The sequence below is a fragment of the Squalius cephalus genome, assembly GCF_949319135.1.
Source record: "Squalius cephalus genome assembly, chromosome: 11".
Taxonomy (NCBI): Eukaryota; Metazoa; Chordata; class Actinopteri; order Cypriniformes; family Leuciscidae; genus Squalius; species Squalius cephalus.
In genome coordinates, this window is record NC_137132.1 from 37,924,585 (window position 1) to 37,951,767 (window position 27,183).

The 27,183-nt window shown below is 43.5% G+C and overlaps 3 protein-coding genes across 3 annotated transcripts in view; 2 read left to right on the forward strand and 1 right to left on the reverse strand.

Moving 5' to 3' along the window:
- The window catches only part of LOC307166918 (uncharacterized protein), a 30,142-nt gene extending 23,848 nt beyond the window's left edge, over nucleotides 1-6,294 (reverse strand). Inside the window, exon 1 of the mRNA XM_079885687.1 lies at nucleotides 5,347-6,294. Within this exon, the coding sequence (XP_079741813.1) occupies nucleotides 5,347-5,984 (638 nt within the window). The 5' untranslated portion in view covers nucleotides 5,985-6,294. The remainder of the gene's footprint in view (nucleotides 1-5,346) is intronic.
- mfsd1 (major facilitator superfamily domain containing 1) overlaps nucleotides 1-16,740 on the forward strand; it is a 54,701-nt gene extending 37,961 nt beyond the window's left edge. The window contains exon 17 of the mRNA XM_079885657.1: nucleotides 16,588-16,740. Coding sequence (XP_079741783.1) covers nucleotides 16,588-16,647 — 60 coding nt within the window. The 3' untranslated portion in view covers nucleotides 16,648-16,740. The remainder of the gene's footprint in view (nucleotides 1-16,587) is intronic.
- An 827-nt stretch (nucleotides 16,741-17,567) lies between these two features.
- The window catches only part of schip1 (schwannomin interacting protein 1), a 245,212-nt gene continuing 235,596 nt past the window's right edge, over nucleotides 17,568-27,183 (forward strand). Inside the window, exon 1 of the mRNA XM_079885695.1 lies at nucleotides 17,568-17,637. The gene's annotated coding sequence lies outside the window, so the exon portion shown is untranslated. The remainder of the gene's footprint in view (nucleotides 17,638-27,183) is intronic.

A 27,183-nucleotide genomic window follows, 5' to 3' on the forward strand; every position in this document is an offset into this window, starting at 1 on the left:
ACATCTGGGCCTGCAGGTAACAGAAAACACACACACTCACAAATCTGGGCGTGCAGGTAACAGAAAACACACACACACACACACACACACACATCTGGGCGTGCAGGTAACAGAAAACACACATCTGGGCGTGCAGGTAACAGAAAACACACATCTGGGCCTGCAGGTAACAGAAAACACACACACACACATCTGGGCCTGCAGGTAACAGAAAACACACACTCACACATCTGGGCGTGCAGGTAACAGAAAACACACACACACACATCTGGGTGTGCAGGTAACAGAAAACACACACACACACATCTGGGCGTGCAGGTAACAGAAAACACAAACACAGCTGGGCCTGCAGGTAACAGAAAACACACACACACACACACACACACACACACACATCTGGGCCTGCAGGTAACAGAAAACACACACAGACACACATCTGGGCGTGCAGGTAACATAGAGAAAACACACACATCTGGGCGTGCAGGTAACAGAAAACACACACACACACACACACACACACACACACACACACACACACACACACACATCTGGGCGTGCAGGTAACAGAAAACACACACACACACACACACACATCTGGGCGTGCAGGTAACAGACAACACACACACACACACATCTGGGCGTGCAGGTAACAGAAAACACACACTAACACATCTGGGCGTGCAGGTAACAGAAAACACACATCTGGGCGTGCAGGTAACAGAAAACACACACACACACACACACACATCTGGGCGTGCAGGTAACAAAACACACATCTGGGCGTACAGGTAACAGAAAACACACACACACACACACACACACACACACACACATCTGGGCGTGCAGGTAACAAAACACACATCTGGGCGTGCAGGTAACAGAAAACACACACACACATCTGGGCGTGCAGGTAACAGAGAAAACATACACTCACACATCTGGGCCTGCAGGTAACAGAAAACACACTCACACATCTGGGCGTGCAGGTAACAGAAAACACACACACACATCTGGGCGTGCAGGTAACAGAAAACACACACACACATCTGGGCGTGCAGGTAACAGAGAAAACATACACTCACACATCTGGGCCTGCAGGTAACAGAAAATACACTCACACATCTGGGCGTGCAGGTAACAGAAAACACACACACATCTGGGCCTGCAGGTAACAGAAAACACACACACACACACACACACACACATCTGGGCCTGCAGGTAACAGAAAACACACACACATCTGGGCCTGCAGGTAACAGAAAACACTCACATCTGGGCGTGCAGGTAACAGAAAACACACACACATCTGGGCCTGCAGGTAACAGAAAACACACACACACACACACACACACACATCTGGGCCTGCAGGTAACAGAAAACACACACACACACACACATCTGGGTGTGCAGGTAACAGAAAACACACACACACACACACACACACATCTGGGTGTGCAGGTAACATAGAAAACACACACTCACACATCTGGGCGTGCAGGTAACAGAGAAAACACACTCACACATCTGGGAGTGCAGGTAACAGAAAACACACACACACACATCTGGGCGTGCAGGTAACAGAAAACACACACACACACACACACATCTGGGCGTGCAGGTAATAGAAAACACACACACACACATCTGGGCGTGCAGGTAACAGAAAACACACACACTCACACATCTAGGCCTGCAGGTAACAGAGAAAACACACACACACACACATCTAGGCCTGCAGGTAACAGAAAACACACACACTAACACATCTGGGCGTGCAGGTAACAGAAAACACACACACACACACATCTGGGCGTGCAGGTAACAGAAAACACACTCACACATCTGGGCGGGCAGGTAACAGAAAACACACACACACACACACATCTGGGCGTGCAGGTAACAGAAAACACACTCACACATCTGGGCGTGCAGGTAACAGAAAACACACACACACACACACACACACACACACACACACACACATCTGGGCGTGCAGGTAACAGAAAACACACTCACACATCTGGGCCTGCAGGTAACAGAGAAAACACACACACACATCTGGGCCTGCAGGTAACAGAAAACACACACACACACACACACACACACACACACACACACACACACACACACACACACACACACACACACACACACACACATCTGGGCCTGCAGGTAACAGAAAACACACACACATCTGGGCCTGCAGGTAACAGAAAACACACACACACATCTGGGCGTGCAGGTAACAGAAAACACACACACACACACACACACACACATCTGGGCCTGCAGGTAACAGAAAACACACACACATCTGGGCCTGCAGGTAACAGAAAACACACTCACACATCTGGGTGTGCAGGTAACAGAAAACACACACACATCTGGGCCTGCAGGTAACAGAAAACACACACACATCTGGGCGTGCAGGTAACAGAAAACACACACACACACACACACACACACACACACACACATCTGGGCCTGCAGGTAACAGAAAACACACACACACATCTGGGCCTGCAGGTAACCGAAAACACACTCACACATCTGGGTGTGCAGGTACACACACACACACACACACACACACACACACACACACACACACACACACACACACATCTGGGCGTGCAGGTAACAGAAAACACACACACATCTGGGCCTGCAGGTAACAGAGAAAACACACTCACACATCTGGGCGTGCAGGTAACAGAAAACACACATCTGGGCGTGCAGGTAACAGAAAACACACTCACACATCTGGGCGTGCAGGTAACAGAAAACACACACACACACACACACACACATCTGGGCGTGCAGGTAACAGAAAACACACACACATCTGGGCGTGCAGGTAACAGAAAACACACACACACACACACACATCTGGGCCTGCAGGTAACAGAGAAAACACACACACACACACACACACACACACACACACTCACACACTCACACGTCTGGGCCTGCAGGTAACAGAAAACACACTCACACATCTGGGCGTGCAGGTAACAGAAAACACACACACACACACATCTGGGCCTGCAGGTAACAGAGAAAACACACACACACACACACACACACACACACACACACACACACACACACACACATCTGTGCGACCTGAGGCCGCCCTGGTGATTTATGTAGGACACCACAGACATGTTGTCCGAGCGGACCAGGACGTGGCGTCCTTTTATTTGGGGACAAAAACGCGTCAGTGCGTTGTCTACTGCCAGCATTTCGAGGCAGTTTATGTGCAGGAGCTTCTCCCGTTCTGACCACTGGCCGAAGAACGGTCTGCCCTCGAGCAGCGCTCCCCATCCCGAGGTGGATGCGTCCGTAGACACCACCTTCACACTCGAGGAAGTCCCCAGGCTTACACCTGATCGGTACCAGTCGTCCGCTTTCCAAGGTTTCAGAGCTGCAACGCACTTCTGATTGACCTTGAGACGAAGCAAACTGGAAGTCCACGCTCGGCGTGGGACACGCGCTTTCAGCCAGAACTGCAGTGGGCGCATGCGGAGCAGGCCCAGCTGGAGCACTGATGATGCTGAGGCCATGAGACCCAGCATCTTCTGAAATTTCTTGAGCGGGACAGATGCGCTGCAGCGGAAAGAGTTCGCTGCGCGCTGAATGTCTACCGCGCGCTGTGGTGATAGTCGCGCTATCATGGACAGCGAGTCCAACTCTGTGCCCAGGAAAGATATCGTCTGACTGGGGAACAGAGAGCTCTTCGCCCAATTGACTCTGAGACCCAAATTCTCGAGGTGATCGAGTAAAATGGTCGTGTGCTCTATGAGCACTGAGCGAGATTGCGCTAGAATCAGCCAATCGTCCAAATAGTTCAGTACTCGCACGCCCCTCATTCTGAGGGGTGCGAGCGCCGCATCCATGCACTTCGTAAATGTACGGGGTGCCAGGGATAAACCGAATGGCAGGACTGTGCACTGATATGCCTGGCCCTCGAAGGCGAATCTCAAAAATCGCCTGTGACGTGACGCTATCTGTATTTGAAAATACGCGTCTTTCAGATCTATTGACACGAACCAATCTCCTTGGCGAATCTGCGCAATGATTTTTCTGGTCGTGAGCATCCTGAACTGTCGCTTCACAAGCACTCTGTTCAGTTGCCTTAGATCTAGTATGGGTCTGAGACCCCCGTCTTTTTTCGGTACCAGGAAGTATCTGCTGTATAGCCCTCCTTCGCTCTGAACTTGAGAGAGAGGCTCTATGGCCCCTTTGCTCAATAGTTTCGCCACTTAGGCTCGAAGTAAATGTGCTACTTCTGTTTTTACCGTGGTCTCGACGCGCCGTATAGCGGCGAGGGCGTCGGCGAAACTGCAGCGAATAGCCTCTTTTTATAATGTCTAGCACCCACTTCGAAACCACGGGCAGCTTTGCCCATGCATCTGCATGAATAGCTAGGGGTTGAATACGAAGCGCACTCCGTTCGCTCAGCGATGGAGAGGCTTCGGTGTGCTGTAACACAAGCGTCGCGCTCATGACATTTGAGGCAGGGGGCGCGCTGATAACAGCGGGCAGATTGCCCACGCTCGACTCCTCTGTGGCGGTCAACCGAGAGGGGGAGGGCTGGGCGAGTCCCGTAGGAACTGTCATGTCTGTGTGTGGATGTGGGCGCGGGATAGCGGGCACATTTATCACACCGAAAGCATTTTCCGCTTGAGTGAAGCGAATGCCTTTTGGTTTCGTTTTTACAGAAACCGTGAGACATGCATGACGCAGTGTATGTGGGCACTGGGTAGTGGGCACATTTACCACGTTTGATGCGCAATCGATCTGAGTCGATTTTATGTGCGCGAGCCCTGTGTGACAGGCTGTGCTTGTGTGTAGTGATGGGCACTGGGCAGTGGGCATTCTTTCTACACATAAAACACCATCGGCCGTAGCCGGGACACCAGAAAATACACTCTCTTGGGGATTTATCTGGGTAGCCGTGAAAACAGCTTTTGTGTGCAGGCAAGCGGGCGACAGAACCGGCTTGTTGGCTGCAGAAAACACTGGACCAGTCACATTTGCTGGAACTGGACGAGCGAATAGCTTTGGTGGAAGTCCGGCCGCAGCGGGACTCGAACACCGTCGCTTTCCTAGGCGTGCTAGGACGACTTCGGGGCCTCGGGCTTCACCACAATCCTGGGCCGCGGGCCGCGCATTGTGGGGCGGCGGCCGGATGAGCGGGAGCGCGGTCTCGCGCCTCGGGCCTGGCGGCGCTGCGAAGTGGCGGCAGTGGGCGGTGGCTGGGGCTGTGAGCTCTGTGCAGACGGTTTTGCACGGCCTGCTGCAGAGCTGGAGCGCTTCGGGAGGAAGTGCTTCATAGCCTGTGACGCTTTCTGTACCTCGGCGAATCTCTCCGCAAAGTCCTTCACGTAGGATCTGAAGAGGCCGCCGGGAGAAAGCGGGGCGTCGAGGAACGCGGTGCCCTCGGACTCGGCCATCTCCGAGAGCGTCAGCCAGAGGTGCCTCTCAGTCACAGTGAGAGAGGCCATATTCCGCCCAATGGCCTGTGCCGCGGACTTAGTGGCACAGAGAGCGAGGTACGTGGCGCTCCTCAAGTCCGGCACGCAGATCGCTTCAGGTCCCTTCTCATCCAGCTTTCGGAGGAGATCGGCCTGGAAGATCTGCAGTGTGGCCATGGTGTGCAGCGCAGACGCAGCTTGCCCGGCGGCGGAGAAAGCGCGGCGGAGCAGGCTTGACGTCGTGCGGCAAGCTTTAGAGGGTAGGGCCAGCTTAGCGCGCCGTCCAGCGGAGGGCGGGCATAAGTGGGCCGCTATCGCCTCTTCAACCGGCGGCAGCGAATGGTATCCCCTGTTCTTGGCATCGTCAACTGCAGAGAATGCCAGAGAAACAGATGGACGCACTCTAGCTGAATAGCCAGGACTTAGCGACTTCTTCGTGTAACTCAGGAAGAAAGGGCGCTGGTTTGGACGCAGGCGAAGCGCGCTCCCCAGGCAGAAAAAAGCCATCCAGCCGGTTGTGAGCGGGCTGCTCAGGCGAAGACCACTCGAGGCCGAGGCTCACCGCGGCCTGTGCGAGTACTCGCATGAGCTCCGTCTCGATGGACGCTCTCTTGCCTGACGAAGTGCGGGCAGGGGGCGTGAGATCCTCAGAGCTCGCCCAATCCTCACTGCCTGACGCCAGGATAGAGCAGGAATCCTCTTCTCCCAGCAGGGCTTCCTCGTCAGCGATGTCGACGGAAGCGGTGGCAGACAGCGGCCGCTGTCCGTCAGGAAGAGAGGCTGACGAAGCCGGTGAAGCAGGCGGGCGAACCGGCGAGCTTTGGCGGCTGGGGGAAGGTTCCGGGACCCGCTGGGCACGGCGCTTTTTACGGCGCGACACCGTGGCGGGCGGGGGAGCAGTCTCGGCGAAGAAGGCCAGGCGAGTCCTCAGAGTCGCCATGGGCAGTAGCTCGCAGTGAGGGCAGCCGCCGTCAGCGAGCGCGAGAGCTGCATGTTCCTCACCCAGGCAGGAAACGCAGATCACATGGCGGTCCCCGTCGCTGAGTGTGGCTCTGCACGAGCCGCAGGAAGGCATCTTTAAAAAGACGCTGCTCTTTTAGGATGTGTGTCGCGGCAGCAACACGCACACACAATACAGAGATCAAAAAGGATATAGGCGCCGGAAAGCGCAGCAGGAAAGCAAGGAAGGCGGCACGGCCAGCGACTTCAGTGACTCGTCCCGCTGAAGGTGCTCTCTCTCAACGGCGCGGCTTCTCTCCAGCTCCAGCGATGCGTGTGCTTCGCTTGAAGGATGAAAAATCAGATAATAGCTGCCTGCGAGCGGTATTTATAGGCCTAGACCACGCCCGTTTCGGCGGGATGTGACGCAGCGGGTGCGAAGCACCCTCATTGGGTCTGGCGTCACGCCAGGCCTCGCTCGATAGGCTGCTGCAGTTGCCGCAGAACAGCCAATAGGCGCGCGAGCTGCCTCGCCTATGTCTGTATGCTGCCGCAACGCGTTTTGCATTATTGAAAAATTAAGGATAATTTTTGCCTTCAATATCTCGCTGAAAAAGGATTTTCCCCGAGCGTAAGATATCTTACGCAGTACGAGAGACCTCTCGTAAGAGAACACACACTCACACATCTGGGCATGCAGGTAACATAGAAAACACACACACTCACACATCTGGGCATGCAGGTAACATAGAAAACACACACTCACACACTCACACACTGAAATATCTGATGCTTCTGCATAAACGCTTTTCACAGGGTTCGTACAAGGTGCTTAAAATGCTTGAATTGAATTTGACGTTTTTTATTTTAAGTCCTGGAAAAAAAATATATTAAAAGTGCTTGAAAGACAATTTGTAATGAAGGAGAAAGATTGTGTTGCTAGTTTGGAGTGATGATCTCTGTTGGAATGCACGAGTCTTTGTTCTCCATAAAGGTTCTCTTTAATTCTAACTAACTTCCGTAAAGTTACAGGTGGATAGAGATGTGGTTCTACATAAGGAAATAATAATAAATAATATATTTTATTAGTACAGTCACAACAAACATTATTCATAAATAACAATACAGTAAATAGTTATTAGATTGTCTTATAATGTAGAAGTATTCAAAAAGACAATAATATGCTCTTAAAGAAAATATATGGAAACGATATGACTAAGAATGAGCTGTAGCACACATTATATGAATCAAAAATTCAATATAAACCATAATAATAATAATAATAAAGGTAAATAATTTTTCATTACAGAGCAAACAATCAAGTTGCCATTACTTAACAACAATTGCAATGCAAAACCTAAATGTAAGCATTAACTGTATGCGTGGCAAACAGACGGTAAACAAAAAGTGCTGAGTCCTTCAGTCCTTCAACGGCAAACAGTAAACGGTCGTTTATCCTTACAAACATATAAATATAGTGCGTAAATATGATAGTACTCACAATAATTCTGCACACACAAATCCACCAAAGCAAGATTGATTTTGCAAACAACACTTAAAGTTCTGGTTTCCTTCTGCCTGTTGCATAACTACAAATGAAAAGACTTGCGCATAAGAGGGCAATAGTTTTTTTTTAGGCAGTCATGATAATACAGTATTTTAGCGCCCTCTGCTGGACTGGCTTGCACTTTACTTTTCAACAGCCGCCCCCAAATTTGCAGTTATTGGGGATTCTTTTCCCCATCATCCGACATAGTGGGTAGGCGGATCAGACGGCTGACAGGTCCGACACAGGTCTGGTCATTCACCTTAACTTCTGCAGTACATATTCGCCCATTAGCTCCTGCGAACACAGTGCTAATCTGTCCCATTGGCCTTAGTGCTCTGGGCAGTTGAGGTCCACTATGAGTACCACTGTGTTTGGTTGCAGGGGATCTGTGTCTGTTTGCCATTTCTCCCTGATTTGCAATGCAGGCAAGTAGTTTTTTAGGGAATCGGACTAGAATATGTCAGCAAGGACTTGACAGGCCCTCCATCACCACCAACCGAGTAGATTGGAGTCATGGTGAATGGTTTGTGGCAATGAAGGATCTAGCCACCCCATCAAAAGGAGATTTGGGGTAATTGGGTCTGGGTCAACCACATCAGAGGAGACATAACCTAGGGGCTTGGAATTCAGCAGGCTTGACTCTGCAAGAAATGAACCTCCTCAATGCCATTAGAAAGGAGTCGGTGTCTAGACTGGTCAAGACTACAAAGTGGACTGCTCTAGTAGTTAAACATTTAAATAGGATCCCCATCTCTTTTTGTTGCGGCAACCTTTTTTAACTAAGAAAATGCCAAAGCAGTCTATGTCAGTAGAGAAGAATGCAGGGCACTGCAAACAGAGGCGGGCAGGAGTTAGATCTGCCATCCGAGGAAGGACTGGGTGGGTTCTCCATCTCTGGCACTCCAGACAGGCACGTTGCTCTTTCCGAACAGCTTCACGAGCCCAAAGTATCCAGTACTTGTGCCGTAATTCCCCAGAAGTCATTCAGAACCAGGGTGTTTTAAGTTATTGTCAACATGCTGAATGAGCGTTCTAGTCACTGAGTGCTTTGGATCCAGAACAATCGGATGAACTATTTCTGGTAACATCTACATAGTCTGCCACCAACACGAATGATGTGCACTTCTTTGTCAAGTTCAGGTGCCAGCATTTGTAGCGACAATGGCATCTGCTTTTCAAATTAAGGAATCGTGACGCCAAAACACATCGTCTTTGTCCTTATGGGTTAATAATTACCCCACAAGGACCAATTTGCCAGCGCCAGTTTGGCTGGGTTTCCCCCAACCTCACAGCAGGAGACATCCCAGAACACACACACACACACACCAAGAGACCAACTTGTGTGTGTAACGCAGGATAAGCAATATTTATTTTAAATATATGTACAATTCCATTATGCATGTGTGTTATAATAGAGGGGTGGTTTGCTAGAGTATAGGTTTGAATCCTAAATGTTCATGAAGGGAATTCCTCAGTCGTGTCTTGTTGTAACCCTGCCTCAGACCATAAAACTTTACGACCCAGGAAAACAGACATTCCAGCGAGTCACGTCCCAAACGCACCACACACACACACAGATTTCCCATTGACTTACCCACATAGGACATTACCAAAATGGGGATATATATTTCTGAGGTGCCTTTTGTTATGACCATGTCATATTGGGGTGTCTACGATTTTGTCATGTGGTAATCAAAACTTTAAATGTGTATAATTCTGCATATCTCCTGTAACTTCGCATTTCTACAACCTTCATGTGATGTGTCTGATGTCTATGGAATTCTCTCAATATAACAGAGCCAAATTCCAATAGCAGAATGCAGTAATATACATTGTTTACACATTTCATATTTCTGGAACTGAAAGGCTTAAGTCAATCGTCACTGTAACTCGAGCCAGGAGATCGTTCCAAACGAACAAAGGATCTTCCCGCTAGAAAAAATCTCGACAGCTGATTCGTCCTCCACGAAGAAGGGGGCGGTACCTGGGACACTGATAAAAGTCCAAACCTTCAGTTTCCTCCCTCTCTTCTCTCATCGATCGCTCTGACCTCCTCCTCTTCTCCACGCGCAGCGCTCCTCCTCCCAACGGAACCCGCTGGACCCAGGCCTTGCCTCGGCCTCGGGGACGCATGCCCTCGCGTCATGTAGAAGCTGCCGTTCTTTGCAACTAAGTTATATTTTGCCTCTTCCGTCACGGGAGATGAATCTTATTTTCCGGTAAACGTTACATTCAGTGAGCCTTTCAAGCTTCGCGCGACACCGGAAGACGCAGCAGAAACAGGACACCGTCCGCGCTTCCTTCCTGTCTCAGCCTCACCCGAACAGAGAACAGACTTGCAAGTATCTTTTGATCCCTCTAAAACTGATTTCCTGGGGTCCGGCTTTTAGGTTTCTGTATGTAACAATTACTAGCTTTTCCCTTCTCTCTATTTCTTTCTTTCTTTCTTTCATTTCATTCTGATCATGTTATGTTTTATGTTTTGGTTAGGTTAAGTGTTTGTTTGTTTATTGTTTGCATTTTTACGTACGTTTATATTTGTAGCTCATATAATCTCTAGCCTTACATTTATTAAAATCCATGGAATATTTTTCACTGTCTCTGTGTTTTAAAATCCACCTTATAAGTCAATGAAACTTAAAAGATCCAATTATAAGCTACAAAGCTCGATAGATAGACTACTTGAGTAGTTTTAATAAATAAACTCAAAGTTTGATGTCCGTGGCCAGAACATAAAACTTTCTTGGAGTTTGTGAATACCCCTTCTTAACTGTAATGATCTTACATTCATTCACCGGACGAATTAAATGTTGGTCAGACCAGTTACAGAACAAGGTAATCTCGAAAATTGATAAAATAAATGTACATGCGACTTATGAATTATGACCATGAGTCATAAATATTAAAATTCCCAGAATTCCCCATATTCTTGAGCTAATTCACATTTACCCAGAGTCGTATTCGCTACACATTGTTAAACGGCTTGATGATGATACTGATTTACAAACAGTAAGACTGGAAAACTCTCTCGTTGAGCAGCTCATAGGACCTCCAATTCTGCTTTCTGATAAGTTTCAGCCGTAGGACTTTGTGAATCAGACACGGTTGCCTTGTGACGGTTGCCTTCACTATATCTGTGAAATGCTCCAGTAGGGTCTTTCCCCTTGGGATGTCATCAGCTGGGTTGTTCAAGGAGTCAACATAACGCCAGTTTCTGGCATTAGTCAGCTCCTGGATCTCAGCAACTCGTGTCCCTACAAATACCTTGAAGCGGTCGGGATCAGACTGGAGCCAGTTAAGAACAGACGTTTAGTCTGTCCTCAGGATAATCTAGGCCATGTTCACTGTTAGTTCCCTCTGGAACACTCGGGCAAGTTGAGCACCAGAGAGGGCATCACACAGCTCCAGCCTGGGCATTGAAAGTTGTTTCTTGGGAGCTACTTGCGATCGGGCAGTAATGAATGCCACCTCAACTTGGCCGCGTGGATCCTCAGCACGCAGATATACAACACACCTGTAGGCCCGCTCTGAAGCATCACAGAAGATGTGGACTTCATTGTTGCAGCTGGGGTGGTCTAGTTTGAGGCTTATATAATAGCGAGGCAAACTGAGTGTTGGAGTTTGCTTTTCCAAGCTTCAAGAATAACACCAGGGAGAAGTGGATCATCCCATTCCCTCTTATTATTCCACAACAGTTGAACAAGAATCTTGGCCCTTGTTGTGAAAGGGGGGATGAACCCAAATGGGGCATACTGGCTGGCCAGCACACTGTAGATATTTCTCATTGTTGTAGGGCTTGCTTCTTGCAGATGGGATTTGTATGTCAGGGGGATCTGACCTACACCTCCAGCATAGTCCCAGAGCAGGTACCTGCGGGTCCATTTGACTTTGGTTAAGCTAATGGTCACTATCTTGGGACTGTATTTCTTGGGGAAGGTGCCTTATGAAATCTAAGATGTTACTTGCCCATTGCCTTAATTTAAAGCCTCCACTAGCCAGTAGATCTCTCACCTTGTTGACTGCTGCTTTAGCTGATTTAGGGGAAGAGAAGCTCTGGAGCCAATTGTCCACATAAAAGTGTCTTTCAAAAGCATCCCGCACATCATCTCCTTCTTGACTGTAATCAGTGACATGCCTCTAAAGTGCATATGTTGCACAGCATGGGGAGCAAGTTGTCCCAAATGGCTGGACTTGCCATTCGTATACACTAGGAGGGTTGTCTCTCTGCATATCACGCGACAGAAACCATAAGAGTGGTCTGTCCTCGGGAGTAGCCTCGCCTGATGAAACATACCTTTAATGTCACTGCTGACAGCTGTGGAATGTTCTCTGAATCACAGCAGTACGCCTAGCAGAGAAGAGCTTAAATTGGGGCCAGGCAGGATCAATTCATTACAATTGTTTGCTTGATGGGTAAAGGAACAGTTGAACACAATTCTGTTTCTCATTGTGAGTCACCATATGATGTGGGATGGACCATGACTCTCTAGATGACTCCCACATTTCTTGACTCACTTTTGTGGTGTATCCAGCCTGTTCAAGCATGGTCTGGATCCCGGAGGAGGTGCTTCTCTGTACTCCACAGATTAGCAAGGACTGAAGTTGGTGAGGCAGACAAAGTTGGCATGGACTGCACCCTTAGTAAAGGTGTGGCATATCGCTGAACTCCATTTATGTTCACTCGAACTGTCTTCGTCTGCAAGAGTTCCATTGCAGTCTGATCCTGTCGAGACCTTGTCACCAGCTTTTCACTCTTGTATGCAAGATGTCGAGCTGCCAAAGCTTTTCCACATTGTGATGCAGCTCAGCTGATGGGGAGAGTGTTGTGGTGAACAAACATGTTTGGGTTCCATTCTGCTGTGGTAAGCACTTGGTTGGGCCTTGAAGTGTCCAGCCGAGTCTTGTCTTAAGAACCACAGGCCCCCCAGGTGGGCCTAACCGTACTGGCTGGATTGGGATTATTAAAGGGATAGTTCACCCAAAAGAATGAAAATTAGCCCATGATTTACTCACCCTCAAGGCATCCTAGGTGTATATGACATACTTCTTTCAGACGAATACAATCAGAGTTATATTAAAAAAGTATGCAACAACAATATATGTGAAATTAGTGTGTAATTTTATCGATAAAACAATCTTTGCACACAAAATCAACGTTGCAATCCGTCTGATAAAGATATAGAGCCATTTTGCATGGCAAATATAAATATTTAATATATACTCATTTAAATATCCAAGTATATGCAGAGGTGGGCTGTCAATGCCTTCTCTGCTGGCCCTGTCAAAATCTAAAATATATATTTAAATTTTTACGATTATATTTCCAGAAAGAATATGGTTATTTCTTGTGAGGCTGAGCTGGATTTTCCATATGTCATCTAAACGCATTAAAAATCTGTGGACCAGCACTAGTAGTATAGCTAGCAGTGATTCGCGGGTCAATGTATAAACAACCCGCACCCGACCGAAGTTTTCAAGTAACCCGCCCGCAACTCGGACCGCAAAAAAAAGAAAAGAAAATATTGTACCCGACCCGCTTCCTGACCTGCATTTTTTAAAAGTAGTAAATGCTCATCGTAGCGTCATTGGGCCATAGACGTAGGAACTAGGGGTGCTGTATGATATAGCCTAGTGTTATAGTGTTATGTAATAAAGGCTTAATTTATTCATTTATTTCATTTCATTTTCGTAACAATTAAGATGCTGCATGTGTTTATCCAGTCTAATCGAAGTGTGCGTCTCTCCCCCGACTTTCCCAACAAAAATCCTGCCCCTCTCAGAAAATACATAAAACTGACATTACTGAGCTATAAGCGTTTAAAAGTAGCCTATTAAAATGGTACTATGGCATTGCTCAGTTCAACGTGTTGGGAAATCGGGCATTTTGTCTCGCGTCAAGATTTATTCAAAAGTTAATAACGCTCAACATTCAAAAGGTAAATAAGGATTTCCCACTTGTATTAGTAGGCTTAGGCTATATCGCCTAAGCACAACATTTGTGTATTTGCAGAGCTTCCACTCCCCAGTCTTCACCTTTTCACTTGCCTCCATCTCTACCTGCAGACTGAGCTCGTGCTTCATAAAAGTGTAGGCCTATGTAGTTCATAGAAAATTGTGTCTAGTACTATATAAATTACAAAGGTTTTATTGGCCTCTTTATTTCAAACGACCCGACCGACCGCGACCCGAATATCATTAAAAAATATTTTTGGATGACTCGTGACCGCAGGCACCCGCTCATTTTGGATCAACCCGCGCATCACTGATAGCTAGCCTTCCGTTGAAGCTGCCATTTTCCATTTGATCATAACTTTGACTGACGTGTATCATTAGCCAATCAAGTTTTGATGCGCAGTGACAGAACGCCCCAGGGGCTCAGCAATGAGTCGGCGCTAGCCCCCGCTGATGTCATCAACCGTTAGAAATTTTGGCGGGTTGTGAGCGATGTCAGTGAACTGAGCCGCTGCCTTCACACCTCTTACCGATCCCGTTTTCGATCTCCTTCGTGTGTCTTTTTCAAGGCATTCGTTTGGAGAGAAGAAAGAGAATTTCAAAAGGAAGATCTACACCTGAGCTGGATGGGCTGACCAAGGCCGGGAAAGGTTTTGTGCGGCACTTCACTGAGGGTAACTACGACCGTTATGACTGGCTAACAGCTAGCACTGAGCGGAACAAGCTATTTTGCTGGCCGTGTTTGCTTTTTAATACCAGTGAGGGAACATGGAACAGCATGGGTTTTAACAGCCTTAATAGCTTCAAGGCAGCTGTCAAACACCAGGCATCCGAGCGTCACCTCACAGCGGTGGTACATTTGAAGACCTTTGGTGAGTCCAGGGTGGATTTGCAGCTGGATGACCAGCGGAGACAAGAGACAAGCCTGCACAATGAGAGAGTGAAGAAAAACCGAGACATACTGTCTCATCTTTTTGGGACAGCAAGAATTGTCTTTCAGGGGACATGACGAGGGGAATGAGTCCCTGAATCGAGGTAATTACTCGGAGTTACTGTCTCTGCTATCAGAATACGATGCTGACTTGTGACACCACCTTGCCATGGCCACCGTTTTAATGGGAACATAGGGGAAAATTCAGAGCGATCTCATAAATGCTGTTGTTGAGTTGCTAAATGATTCCATCAAAAAAGAGATTAACAACACCAAGTCTTGTCGCAGTTATAGTGGATGAGGCCACCGATTGCAGCAACACTGCACAGCTGTCATTTGTACTCCAGTATGTTACTGACATCGGAGTAAAAGAAAGATTTTTAAAGTTTGAGGATGTCACAGGGGAAAAAAACGAGCAAATGATCTAGCAGCTTCAGTACTTGAAGTGTTGGGCAGCTACGATTGCAAAACAAAGTTAGTGGCACAGTGTTTTGACAGAGCCGCTGTAATGGTATTCGGACTTCATGGGGTACATGCGCGCGTAAAATAAGACGTTCCTCGGGCTCTTTTTGTCCACGGGCTCTTTTTGTCCACTGTTATGCACACACATTAAATCTTGTGATGTCTCAGGGAGCATCAAAAATTAAGGATTGCAAGATTTTTTTTGTGAATCTGGGAGGATTGTCTGCATTTTTTACATGTTCTCCCAAGCGCACAAGTTGTGAATTGAATGAATTGAATTTTGAATCTCACGATGAATTTTGCGAGAGGCGGCTGCCGCGGGTCTCTCAGGTGAGATGGGACTTTAACTCCAGGCTGGTGGGCACGGTCCATGACAAAAGAGCTGAGCTGGTCAAGCTTTTCACGAATTTTGACCATGAAACGATACATTGTGCATCAGGACACTTGTCACAATTGAAAAGCTTTGACTTCTGTTTTTTTTTCTTTTTGCTTTCATCAACATTTTTGACTGCGCTGATGTGCTCTTCGGAATAGCGACCACAAGCGACTACTGTTTGTTGCATTGCTGGATGCACAGCTGTTTGCAAAGTTCAAGCAGACATTTCCCGAAGCAGAGCTCAGGAGCCTGGATGAGAGCTACGGCGCACAGTTTGACCTGGGCAGACTCAGAGCTGAGCTCAAAGTGATGGACAGCATGAACAAATTTCAGGGAAAGAGTCCAAGTGACCTACTGACATTTCTGAGGAGCACAGGGCTTGCAGTCAGCATGTCAAAGCTTCATGCCCTCACATGCTTGATCGTGACCATACCAGTGTCCACCAGTGAGCAATCTTTCTCAGCTGTCAAGCGCATCAAAACGAACTCAACGTTTACTGAAGGGCCTGACTGAAACCCAACGGTATATGAAACAGCTTTCATTCAAAGTTGCCACAGTCATTTCTTGTGTTGCACTTTATTTGTACCTTTGTTTTATTAGTTTCTTTTTGTTTATCTATTTACCTTTTTTGAATTTAAAAGATAATAACTATGTTGTTTGATAAGGGGATCTCTAATTGTAGTCCTTGAAAACCAAAAAGCAGTGCTTAAAGTCCTGGAATTTCATTTTACAGTATCTGTACGAACCCTGTTTTCAGGATTGATTTGTCACACAAACCTCCAGCTATAGGACGCACCCTAACAAACACTAGCAACCATGAATGCAGTATTATTTCTAATTGTATATAAGTCCTATAATGCTCATCATCTTCTTTGAAAGTCATTGGTTGTTCTGTCAACAGATGCCGGACCACTGCTGCCCACATCTGTCTTCACTGGCCTACAGGAGTCTGCTCAAATGAGTGTGTGTGTGTGTGTGTGCGCGTCTGTCCGTGTGTGTGCCACTGCAACATGTGGCGCATCACTGCTGCTAGAAATAAAATACTTGTATTATTAAACCTTTATTGTTGCGTTTGATTAAAATCCAGAAAAAGCCCAGTACATGAGTTGGTTTGGAACAGCACGATCTCATTTAGAGTCCTTGTACAAAATTCACCAATTTAACATGAACGTCTCTTCATTTCATTAGTACTTTCGGTTTTTGTTTTTACTGTTTAGGGGTTTCCAAAACCTCCTTAAATTCTGCACATTTTATTAAGATAATGTACTATACCATTTATTTATCTTGTTTTGCATGTAAGAATTAGATTTTGAAGTGCTTTTTTTTTTTACACAGACACACACACACACACACACATACACACACATATATATATATATATATATATATATATATATATATATATATATATATATACACACACACACACACACACATTTAAACATGTCTAAACTAAGTTTACATGTTACTAGTATAACATGTAGGCTACAGCTCGATCTCCATATTAAAAAAAAAAACTAATACGAAATAGTATTAGGCTACTAATACTAGTATGACAGGCTATTTAATGACTTTTCAGCACAATATCATTTGTAAAACAGACTTACAAAATAAGGTTTGGTTAGTGGATATCGTAACCAGCCACTCACATAATGACGGTAGGTTTATCGGAAATGTATGAATGTAAGGTTTTACTTGTTCTCACAGTCTTACAGTAGCTGAGACTCGACGCCTGTGACAACTAGCCCCGCGTGCCCTGTAGCATCAGTAGGAGGAGCGCGCGACTGATGCTGATGCTGCGCGTCTGATTGGCTGAGAGGAAGAGCCCAGGACAGTCCTGACGCGACGCGACGCTCGCTCGCTCCTCACGCGGGTCAGACGCTCGCGGGGGTGATGTCATGTGTTTGACTGTCTGAAGACGCCGGACGGTCGGGCTCTCAGCATCTCTCAGGTAAACGCGCTCTTTCACTCACATTCTCCGTGTTTATGATGATGATGATGATGATGATGATGAGAGTAAAGCACGTGCGGTTCTGATCGATCACAGGCGCGACGAGTTCGTGGTTATTCACCGTGGCATCGGCACCTGACGCGGGCTTTACTTCAGCTCGTCTCACGCGTCGATTTAATTTCTAAACTCGTGTATTTGTGTGAAGGCATTCGTCTTAACGGCAGGCATGCGAATAACGAGGTGAAGCAGAACTTTCTCGTGGGTGTTTCAGCAGCTCGAGCTACAGTAGTTGCTCTGAATGACCGAGCCGTCATCATCGATCCGGTTCCGAACCCGAATCAGGACCGAACCGGATCCTGTGAGCGCGCGCCCGTCATCATCACTCGAACTCTTCAATAATCAAGCCTTTAGTATTTCAGTGAAAAGAGATGAAATTAAATGTTGAAATGTTTGCAACCCTGTTACCAAATTCGGGACATGATTTGTTTGATTTATGTTACTTTCTTGCTATAAACGTCTAGACTACAGCAAAATTAAATGGACCGAATTTATAATACTTACACACTATAATATTTTAAAATCTACACCAGAATGGAAACAGGGTTGCATAATAAAGGCAACATAAAATAACTGACAAATAAATAAAATAAATAAGATTTATTTACTTAAATATGACAATATTTGGTCCTCTTTTTTCTTTAACAGTGTTGAATGCTGGAGTTTTACGAATGCAGTGAACTCAATATTTAAATGAGATTATGTACCTTTCTGCTAGACCAAGTGTGAGGTAAAACCCCGCTTGGCTGACTTATATTCACACACACTGCATCAGTGGTGCACAGACCTCCTCAGGGGCAGAAGGAGAAAAAGAGAGGAGTTCCTTGTTTTTTTGTTTTTTTTTATCCTTTCTTTCCTTGGCATTCTATGAAAAGACGTTGATACAGTTAGAATGCATAACACATCAAATGAAAATAAGGAAATTATGATTATATTACTAAATATTATTTACTTTACCAAACAAAACAGTGATAATCAATAAGGTAATTATGAGGAATTCATGTTTAGTTTTGTTGATGTTGTACATTTTATGTAGGCTATGTATTATATGCATGAAAGTGTTCATGAAATCAGTAAGGTTTCATTAAATGTCTTAACATGAACTAATAATGAACTGCACTTCTACGGCATGTATTCATCTTAGTTAATATTAATTCCAGCATTTACTAAAACATTATTAAAATCAAAAGTTGTATTTGTTAACATTAGTTAATGCACTGTCTTTGACAACATGAACAAACAATTAACAGTTGTATTATTATTAACTAAGATTAACAAATACAGTAACAAATGTGTTGCTCATGGTTAGTTCATGTTAGTTAATACATGGATAATAAACAAATGAGCCTTATTGTAAAGTGCTACTATGAAATCAAAGATATAAATTCTTTACAATTTAGAGTTGGACATGGACTTAAGATTTCATTTCACTAGATGTATTTCCCCAAGCTGATAACACTTGCCATGGCCTTGGATAAAAACGAATGACATTGTCAGACTCAGAATGCGGCTGAAATCGAGTTATACTTTTATTATAGTTATTATAACTTGCATGCTAACGCAACTTTTACAGTAGCATGGTAGGATAAATGTAACTTTTCCGTATTAGATTAACGTTATATATATATAATTTTTTTTTTTTTTTTTTTTTATTATTATAGTGGCAATGGTGTATAAGTATATTGTTATTTATTATACTATTTATAATAATAATGATTATTATTTACAATTATCAGAGAGGGGCACAATACATTTTGAGACAAAAGGGGCAGGGGCTTGAGCCCCCCTTTTGTAAATATTAAATATTAAAATATTAGTTGTTTGCTGTGTTGATAACTAATTGACATTCAGCCCATCTATTCCTTCATTATTGCTCTGTTGTTGCATCAGATACAGTTGTTGGTGGATTGTCGCATTAAAGGGGTTATGACATTGATTTAAAGGAGCTGTATGTAAGAAATGTATTTCAATTAATCATAAAATGGCCCTGATATGTCACTAGACGTTAAGAAATCATGTTCATTTCAAATACTTATATCACTGACAACAGTAGTCCGGCCAGGATATTGTCATTTAAAAGTGAAGTTGCAGCCCTCAACTGATGTTGATGTTGTCATGTTGTGTTTTGGCCTGATGCCCCACCCTCCACCTATCTACCAATCACGAAGTCAGTTGTGTTTCGGCATCCGGGTTGCCAGCTCAGCTCTAGTTACCACAGCTGCAGCTATAAACGTTTGTGCTGGATCCTGCAACCTATCTGGCAACCTCGAGTCAGGGGGGAAGGGGAGGGGATACACCGCTCTACAGTAATTTGAAAGTGATTGCAGTACCAGTTTTGGCCACAATCTTACATACAGCTCCTTTAACAGTCGTACGTGAGTCTAGTTCTGGCGGAAGAGTGACCTCTGACCTGACGTATGACATTTTGATGAACGTAGAAGCGCAGAGGATAGAGCAAAACAAAACACCAGTCACGAATTAGAAGTCTAAAAGGAGAATATTTCAAGAGAAATGTGGGAGGAGCTTGAGTTTGTTGCCCAGTCCTGATTGTTTGAACCGCGAGAGACGTCAAAGCTTACGCTACTCCTACATCCTAAGTCATGCATCGGGTCAGAGGTCACTCGTCATGCGTCGGGTCAGAGGTCACTCGTCATGCGTCAGGTCAGAGGTCACTCGTCATGCGTCGGGTCAGAGGTCACTCTTCATACATCAGGTCAGAGGTCACTCGTCATGCGTCGGGTCAGAGGTCACTCTTCATGCATCAGGTCAGAGGTCACTCGTCATGCGTCGGGTCAGAGGTCACTCGTCATGCGTCGGGTCAGAGGTCACTCTTCATGCGTCGGGTCAAAGGTCACTCGTCATGCGTCGGGTCAGAGGTCACTCGCCATGCATCGGGTCAGAGGTCACTCTTCCGCCGGAACTAGACTCGTATACGGCCGTTACCGGAAGCCAGTGATTATAGTTTGTAAAGTTTTAAATATGGATATTTTTCTTACACAAACGCATCGCTTCGCTTCAGAAGGCCTTTATTAACCCCCCGGAGCAGTGTGGAGCACTTTATGATGGATGCACTTTTATGATGGTTAGATGCACTTTAATGATGGATAGATGCACTTTTATAATGGATAGATGCACTTTTATAATGGATAGATGCACTTTTATAATGGATAGATGCACTTTTATAATGGATAGATGCACTTTTATGATGGATAGATGCACTTTTATGATGGATAGATGCACTTTAATGATGGATAGATGCACTTTAATGATGGATAGCTCCACTTTTATGATGGATAGATGCATTTTTATGATGGATAGCTCCACTTTTATGATGATAGATGCACTTTTATGATGGATAGATGCACTTTTATGATGGATAGATGCACTTTTATGATGGATAGCTCCACTTTTATGATGGATAGATGCACTTTAATGATGGATAGATGCACTTTTATGATGGATAGATGCACTTTTATGATGGATAGATGCACTTTAATGATGGATAGATGCACTTTTATGATGGATAGATGCACTTTTATGATGGATAGCTCCACTTTTATGATGGATAGATGCACTTTAATGATGGATAGATGCACTTTAATGATGGATAGATGCACTTTTATGATGGATAGATGCACTTTTATGATGGATAGATGCACTTTAATGATGGATAGATGCACTTTTATGATGGATAGATGCACTTTTATGATGGATAGCTCCACTTTTATGATGGATAGATGCACTTTAATGATGGATAGATGCACTTTTATGATGGATAGATGCACTTTTATGATGGATAGCTCCACTTTTATGATGGATAGATGCACTTTAATGATGGATAGATGCGCTTTTATGATGGATAGATGCACTTTTATGATGGATAGATGCACTTTTATGATGGATAGCTCCACTTTTATGATGGATAGATGCACTTTTATAATGGATAGATGCACTTTTATGATGGATAGATGCACTTTTGTGATGGACTTTTATGATGGATAGATGCACTTTTATGATGGATAGATGCACTTTAATGATGAATAGATGCACTTTTATGATGGATAGATGTACTTTTATCATGGATGGATTCACTTTTATGATGGATAGATGCACTTTTATGATGATAGATGCACTTTTATGATGGATAGATGCACTTTTATGATGGATAGATGCACTTTTATAATGGATAGATGCACTTATGATGGATAGATGCACTTTTATGATGGATAGATGCACTTTTATAATGGATAGATGCACTTATGATGGATAGATGCACTTTTATGATGATAGATGCACTTTTATGATGGATAGATGCAATTTTATAATGGATAGATGCACTTTATGCACTTTTATAATGGATAGATGCACTTTTATGATGGATAGATGCATTTTTGTGATGGATAGATGCACTTTTATCATGGATGGATTCACTTTTATGATGATAGATGCACTTTTATGATGGATAGATGCACTTTTATAATGGATAGATGCACTTTTATAATGGATAGATGCACTTTTATGATGGATAGATGCACTTTTATCATGGATGGATTCACTTTTATGATGGATAGATGCACTTTTATAATGGATAGATGCACTTTTATAATGGATAGATGGATAGATGCACTTTTATGATGGACAGATGCACTTTTATGATGGATAGCTCCACTTTTATGATGGATAGATGCACTTTAATGATGGATAGATGCACTTTTATGATGGATAGATGCACTTTTATGATGGATAGATGCACTTTAATGATGGATAGATGCACTTTTATGATGGATAGATGCACTTTTATGATGGATAGCTCCACTTTTATGATGGATAGATGCACTTTAATGATGGATAGATACACTTTTATGATGGATAGATGCACTTTTATGATGGATAGCTCCACTTTTATGATGGATAGATGCACTTTAATGATGGATAGATGCACTTTTATGATGGATAGCTCCACTTTTATGATGGATAGATGCGCTTTTATGATGGATAGATGCACTTTTATGATGGATAGCTCCACTTTTATGATGGATAGATGCACTTTTATAATTGGATAGATGCACTTTTATGATGGATAGATGCACTTTTGTGATGGACTTTTATGATGGATAGATGCACTTTTATGATGGATAGATGCACTTTAATGATGGATAGATGCACTTTTATGATGGATAGATGTACTTTTATCATGGATGGATTCACTTTTATGATGGATAGATGCACTTTTATGATGATAGATGCACTTTTATGATGGATAGATGCACTTTTATGATGGATAGATGCACTTTTATAATGGATAGATGCACTTATGATGGATAGATGCACTTTTGTGATGGATAGATGCACTTTTATCATGGATGGATTCACTTTTATGATGATAGATGCACTTTTATGATGGATAGATGCACTTTTATAATGGATAGATGCACTTTTATAATGGATAGATGCACTTTTATGATGGATAGATGCACTTTTATCATGGATGGATTCACTTTTATGATGGATAGATGCACTTTTATAATGGATAGATGCACTTTTATAATGGATAGATGGATAGATGCACTTTTATGATGGATAGATGCACTTTTATGATGGATAGCTCCACTTTTATGATGGATAGATGCACTTTTATGATGGATAGCTCCACTTTTATGATGATAGATGCACTTTAATGATGGATAGATGCACTTTTATGATGGATAGATGCACTTTTATGATGGATAGATGCACTTTAATGATGGATAGATGCACTTTTATGATGGATAGATGCACTTTTATGATGGATAGCTCCACTTTTATGATGGATAGATGCACTTTAATGATGGATAGATACACTTTTATGATGGATAGATGCACTTTTATGATGGATAGCTCCACTTTTATGATGGATAGATGCACTTTAATGATGGATAGATGCACTTTTATGATGGATAGCTCCACTTTTATGATGGATAGATGCGCTTTTATGATGGATAGATGCACTTTTATGATGGATAGATGCACTTTTATGATGGATAGCTCCACTTTTATGATGGATAGATGCACTTTTATAATTGGATAGATGCACTTTTATGATGGATAGATGCACTTTTGTGATGGACTTTTATGATGGATAGATGCACTTTTATGATGGATAGATGCACTTTAATGATGGATAGATGCACTTTTATGATGGATAGATGTACTTTTATCATGGATGGATTCACTTTTATGATGGATAGATGCACTTTTATGATGATAGATGCACTTTTATGATGGATAGATGCACTTTTATGATGGATAGATGCACTTTTATAATGGATAGATGCACTTATGATGGATAGATGCACTTTTGTGATGGATAGATGCACTTTTATCATGGATGGATTCACTTTTATGATGGATAGATGCACTTTTATGATGATAGATGCACTTTTATGATGGATAGATGCAATTTTATAATGGATAGATGCACTTTATGCACTTTTATAATGGATAGATGCACTTTTATGATGGATAGATGCATTTTTGTGATGGATAGATGCACTTTTATCATGGATGGATTCACTTTTATGATGATAGATGCACTTTTATGATGGATAGATGCACTTTTATAATGGATAGATGCACTTTTATGATGGATAGATGCACTTTTATCATGGATGGATTCACTTTTATGATGGATAGATGCACTTTTATAATGGATAGATGCACTTTTATAATGGATAGATGGATAGATGCACTTTTATGATGGATAGATGCACTTTCATAATGGATAGATGCACTTTTATGATGGATAGATGCACTTTTATGATGGATAGATGCACTTTTGTGATGATAGATGCACTTTTATGATTGTTGGATTCACTTTTATCATGGATGGATTCACTTTTATGATGGATAGATGCACTTTTATGATGGATGGATTCACTTTTATCATGGATGGATTCACTTTTATGATGGATAGATGCACTTTTATGGTGATAGATGCACTTTTATCATGGATGGATTCACTTTTATGATGGATAGATGCACTTTTATGATGGATGGATGCACTTTTATGATGGATAGATGCACTTTTATGATGATAGATGCACTTTTATGATGGATGGATGCACTTTTATGATGGATAGATGCACTTTTGTGATGGATAGATGCACTTTTATGATGGATAGATCCACTTTTATCATGGATAAATGCACTTTTATGATGGATAGATGCACTTTTATGATGGATAAATGCACTTTTATGATGGACAGATGTACTCTTATGATGGATAGATGCACTTTTATGATGGATGGATGGATGGATGCACTTTTATGATGGACAGATGTACTCGTATGATGGATAGATGCACTTTTATCATGGATAGATGCACTTTTATAATGGATAGATGCACTTTTTTGGAGCTTCAAATTCTGTGGTAGAATTCACTGCCATTATAAAGCTTGGCAGAGCCAAGCTATTTTTTAATCTAACTCCGATTGTATTCATTTGAAAGAAGAATGTCATATACACCTAGGATGACCATTTTAGGACCGTCCCCTGAATACCAACAAACTGCCTTAAGCGAGTCAGAAGGATCCGGTGATCAATGGTGTCAAAGGCTGCTGACAAATCCAATAAAATGAATGCTGCATGATTACCTGCATCTGTAATTAAAAAAAGATCACTCACAACCCTTAAAAGGGCTGATGATGAAGTAAAGCTAGGTTTTGTACTTGGACAGATCAGTCTATTTATAACAGCAAAAAGCTCACGTGGTGGGTTTTTAGCAATCATATCAGACAAGTAACTTGCTCTATAATATTTGACAACTTTTTGGTATATTGTCAGACTTTCCCTTAACATTTGCAAGGAAACTTGCAACCTATCTTTCCCCCACCTCCTTTCTGCTCTTCTACATTCCCGTCGAAGAGCCCGAGTCTGTTCATTTAGCCAAGGTTGTGTTTTGGCTCTTCTTTCCTTCATTTTAAATGGAGCAATAGAGTCCATGATGTTCATACAGACAGAATTAAATGTTGTAATCAACTCATCTGGATCGACAGAGGGAGATGCAGACTCGATACAAAGGATTTGTGGAGAGGCAATAAAAGCGTTTAGAAATTCTGATGCTGTAAGTGGGGTGAATATACAGGAATATACCATCGACATAGGAGCAGAAGGACACACATTTGGGAGATTCACATTAAATACCATCAGACAATGATCAGAAAAATGTGGCATAATATTAAGATCACAGATCGAAATTCCTAAAGACAGAACGAGATCGAGAGAATGGCCAAGTTCATGGGTGCTACTCCTAACAGACTGAATCAAGAGTCCAACATTTCTAGGAATTCAGCTACTATAGGTTTTCCTGGGCAGCAAACATGTACATTAAAATCACCAACAATTCACGTTGAATCAGACATTAGTACAATGTGAGACAAAAAATCAAAGAATTCTTCAATGAAGTCTTTGTGATATTTAGGTGCACGATAAACATTTACACAAAGCTCTGGTTTCTAATAATCCAATATCCAACAGTTTGTTGCCAAAAAAAAAAAAATTTTACAGATACGGGGAGCACCCATGGCTGCGGGGCTGAAAGCAATGGATAACTCTGAAAGTTCATAAGTAGCAATAGGCAACATTTAAAACGTTTGTTAAAAATAATGGCAAGGCCACCACACCGACCAGAGTTTCTGGGAGAGCTAAGAAAGTCACAATCAGCCAGAGTTGCATCCATTATAGGGGTGAGATCAACAGCGTTCATCCTTGTTTTGACAATAAATGAAAAATCCAAGTCGTTGTGTATATAAAAATCATTTAAAATGAATGATTTGTTTGCAAGGGATCTGGCATTGACTAATGCCGTCCTTACCAGGGTGTTCCCAGTCGGCACACTCGCACCCCCACACTCTTCTATCTCCCGCAAGTGGCACAGATTACCGTGGTTTATGCCTTTTCTTATGTAATGGGGCCTTGATACAGAAGGTCTGGGCACGGACACAGGAATCGCAAATCCCACGCCCTCGAGGAAAAAACATTCAATGCTCTCTTTGCTTTCTCTGGCGCACCCGCTCCGCACCCCCGTCTCCTCCGGCGTTCCCCGTCCGTTGCATTATCTCAGCGGGTAGAGGTCTCACAAGCCAAGGATGAAAGTAGTATTGTCCAGTTCCAGAGAGGTCGGGTACAGATGAACGGATATTAAATAATGCTTGACGATCCTAAGTCCATAAAGTTTGGCCATATTGAGGAAGTAAACACAACACAAAAAGTAAAACCAATAAAACAAACTGAGCAAGACGAGCAGCCAACACACCACCGGGCGCCATCTTTTTTCAGATGTAGATGTAGGCTTCAGCTAGTCCCAGACTAATATGCATGTTTGAGCTGTTTTAGCTGAAAGCATATCTTAAAATATGTCAGTGCCATTGTTTTGTCTCAAGATGCACACCAGTAATGATTATTTTCTAGAGCAAAAGCTTCTTAATGCCCTAGTTTAACCAAGGCCTAATC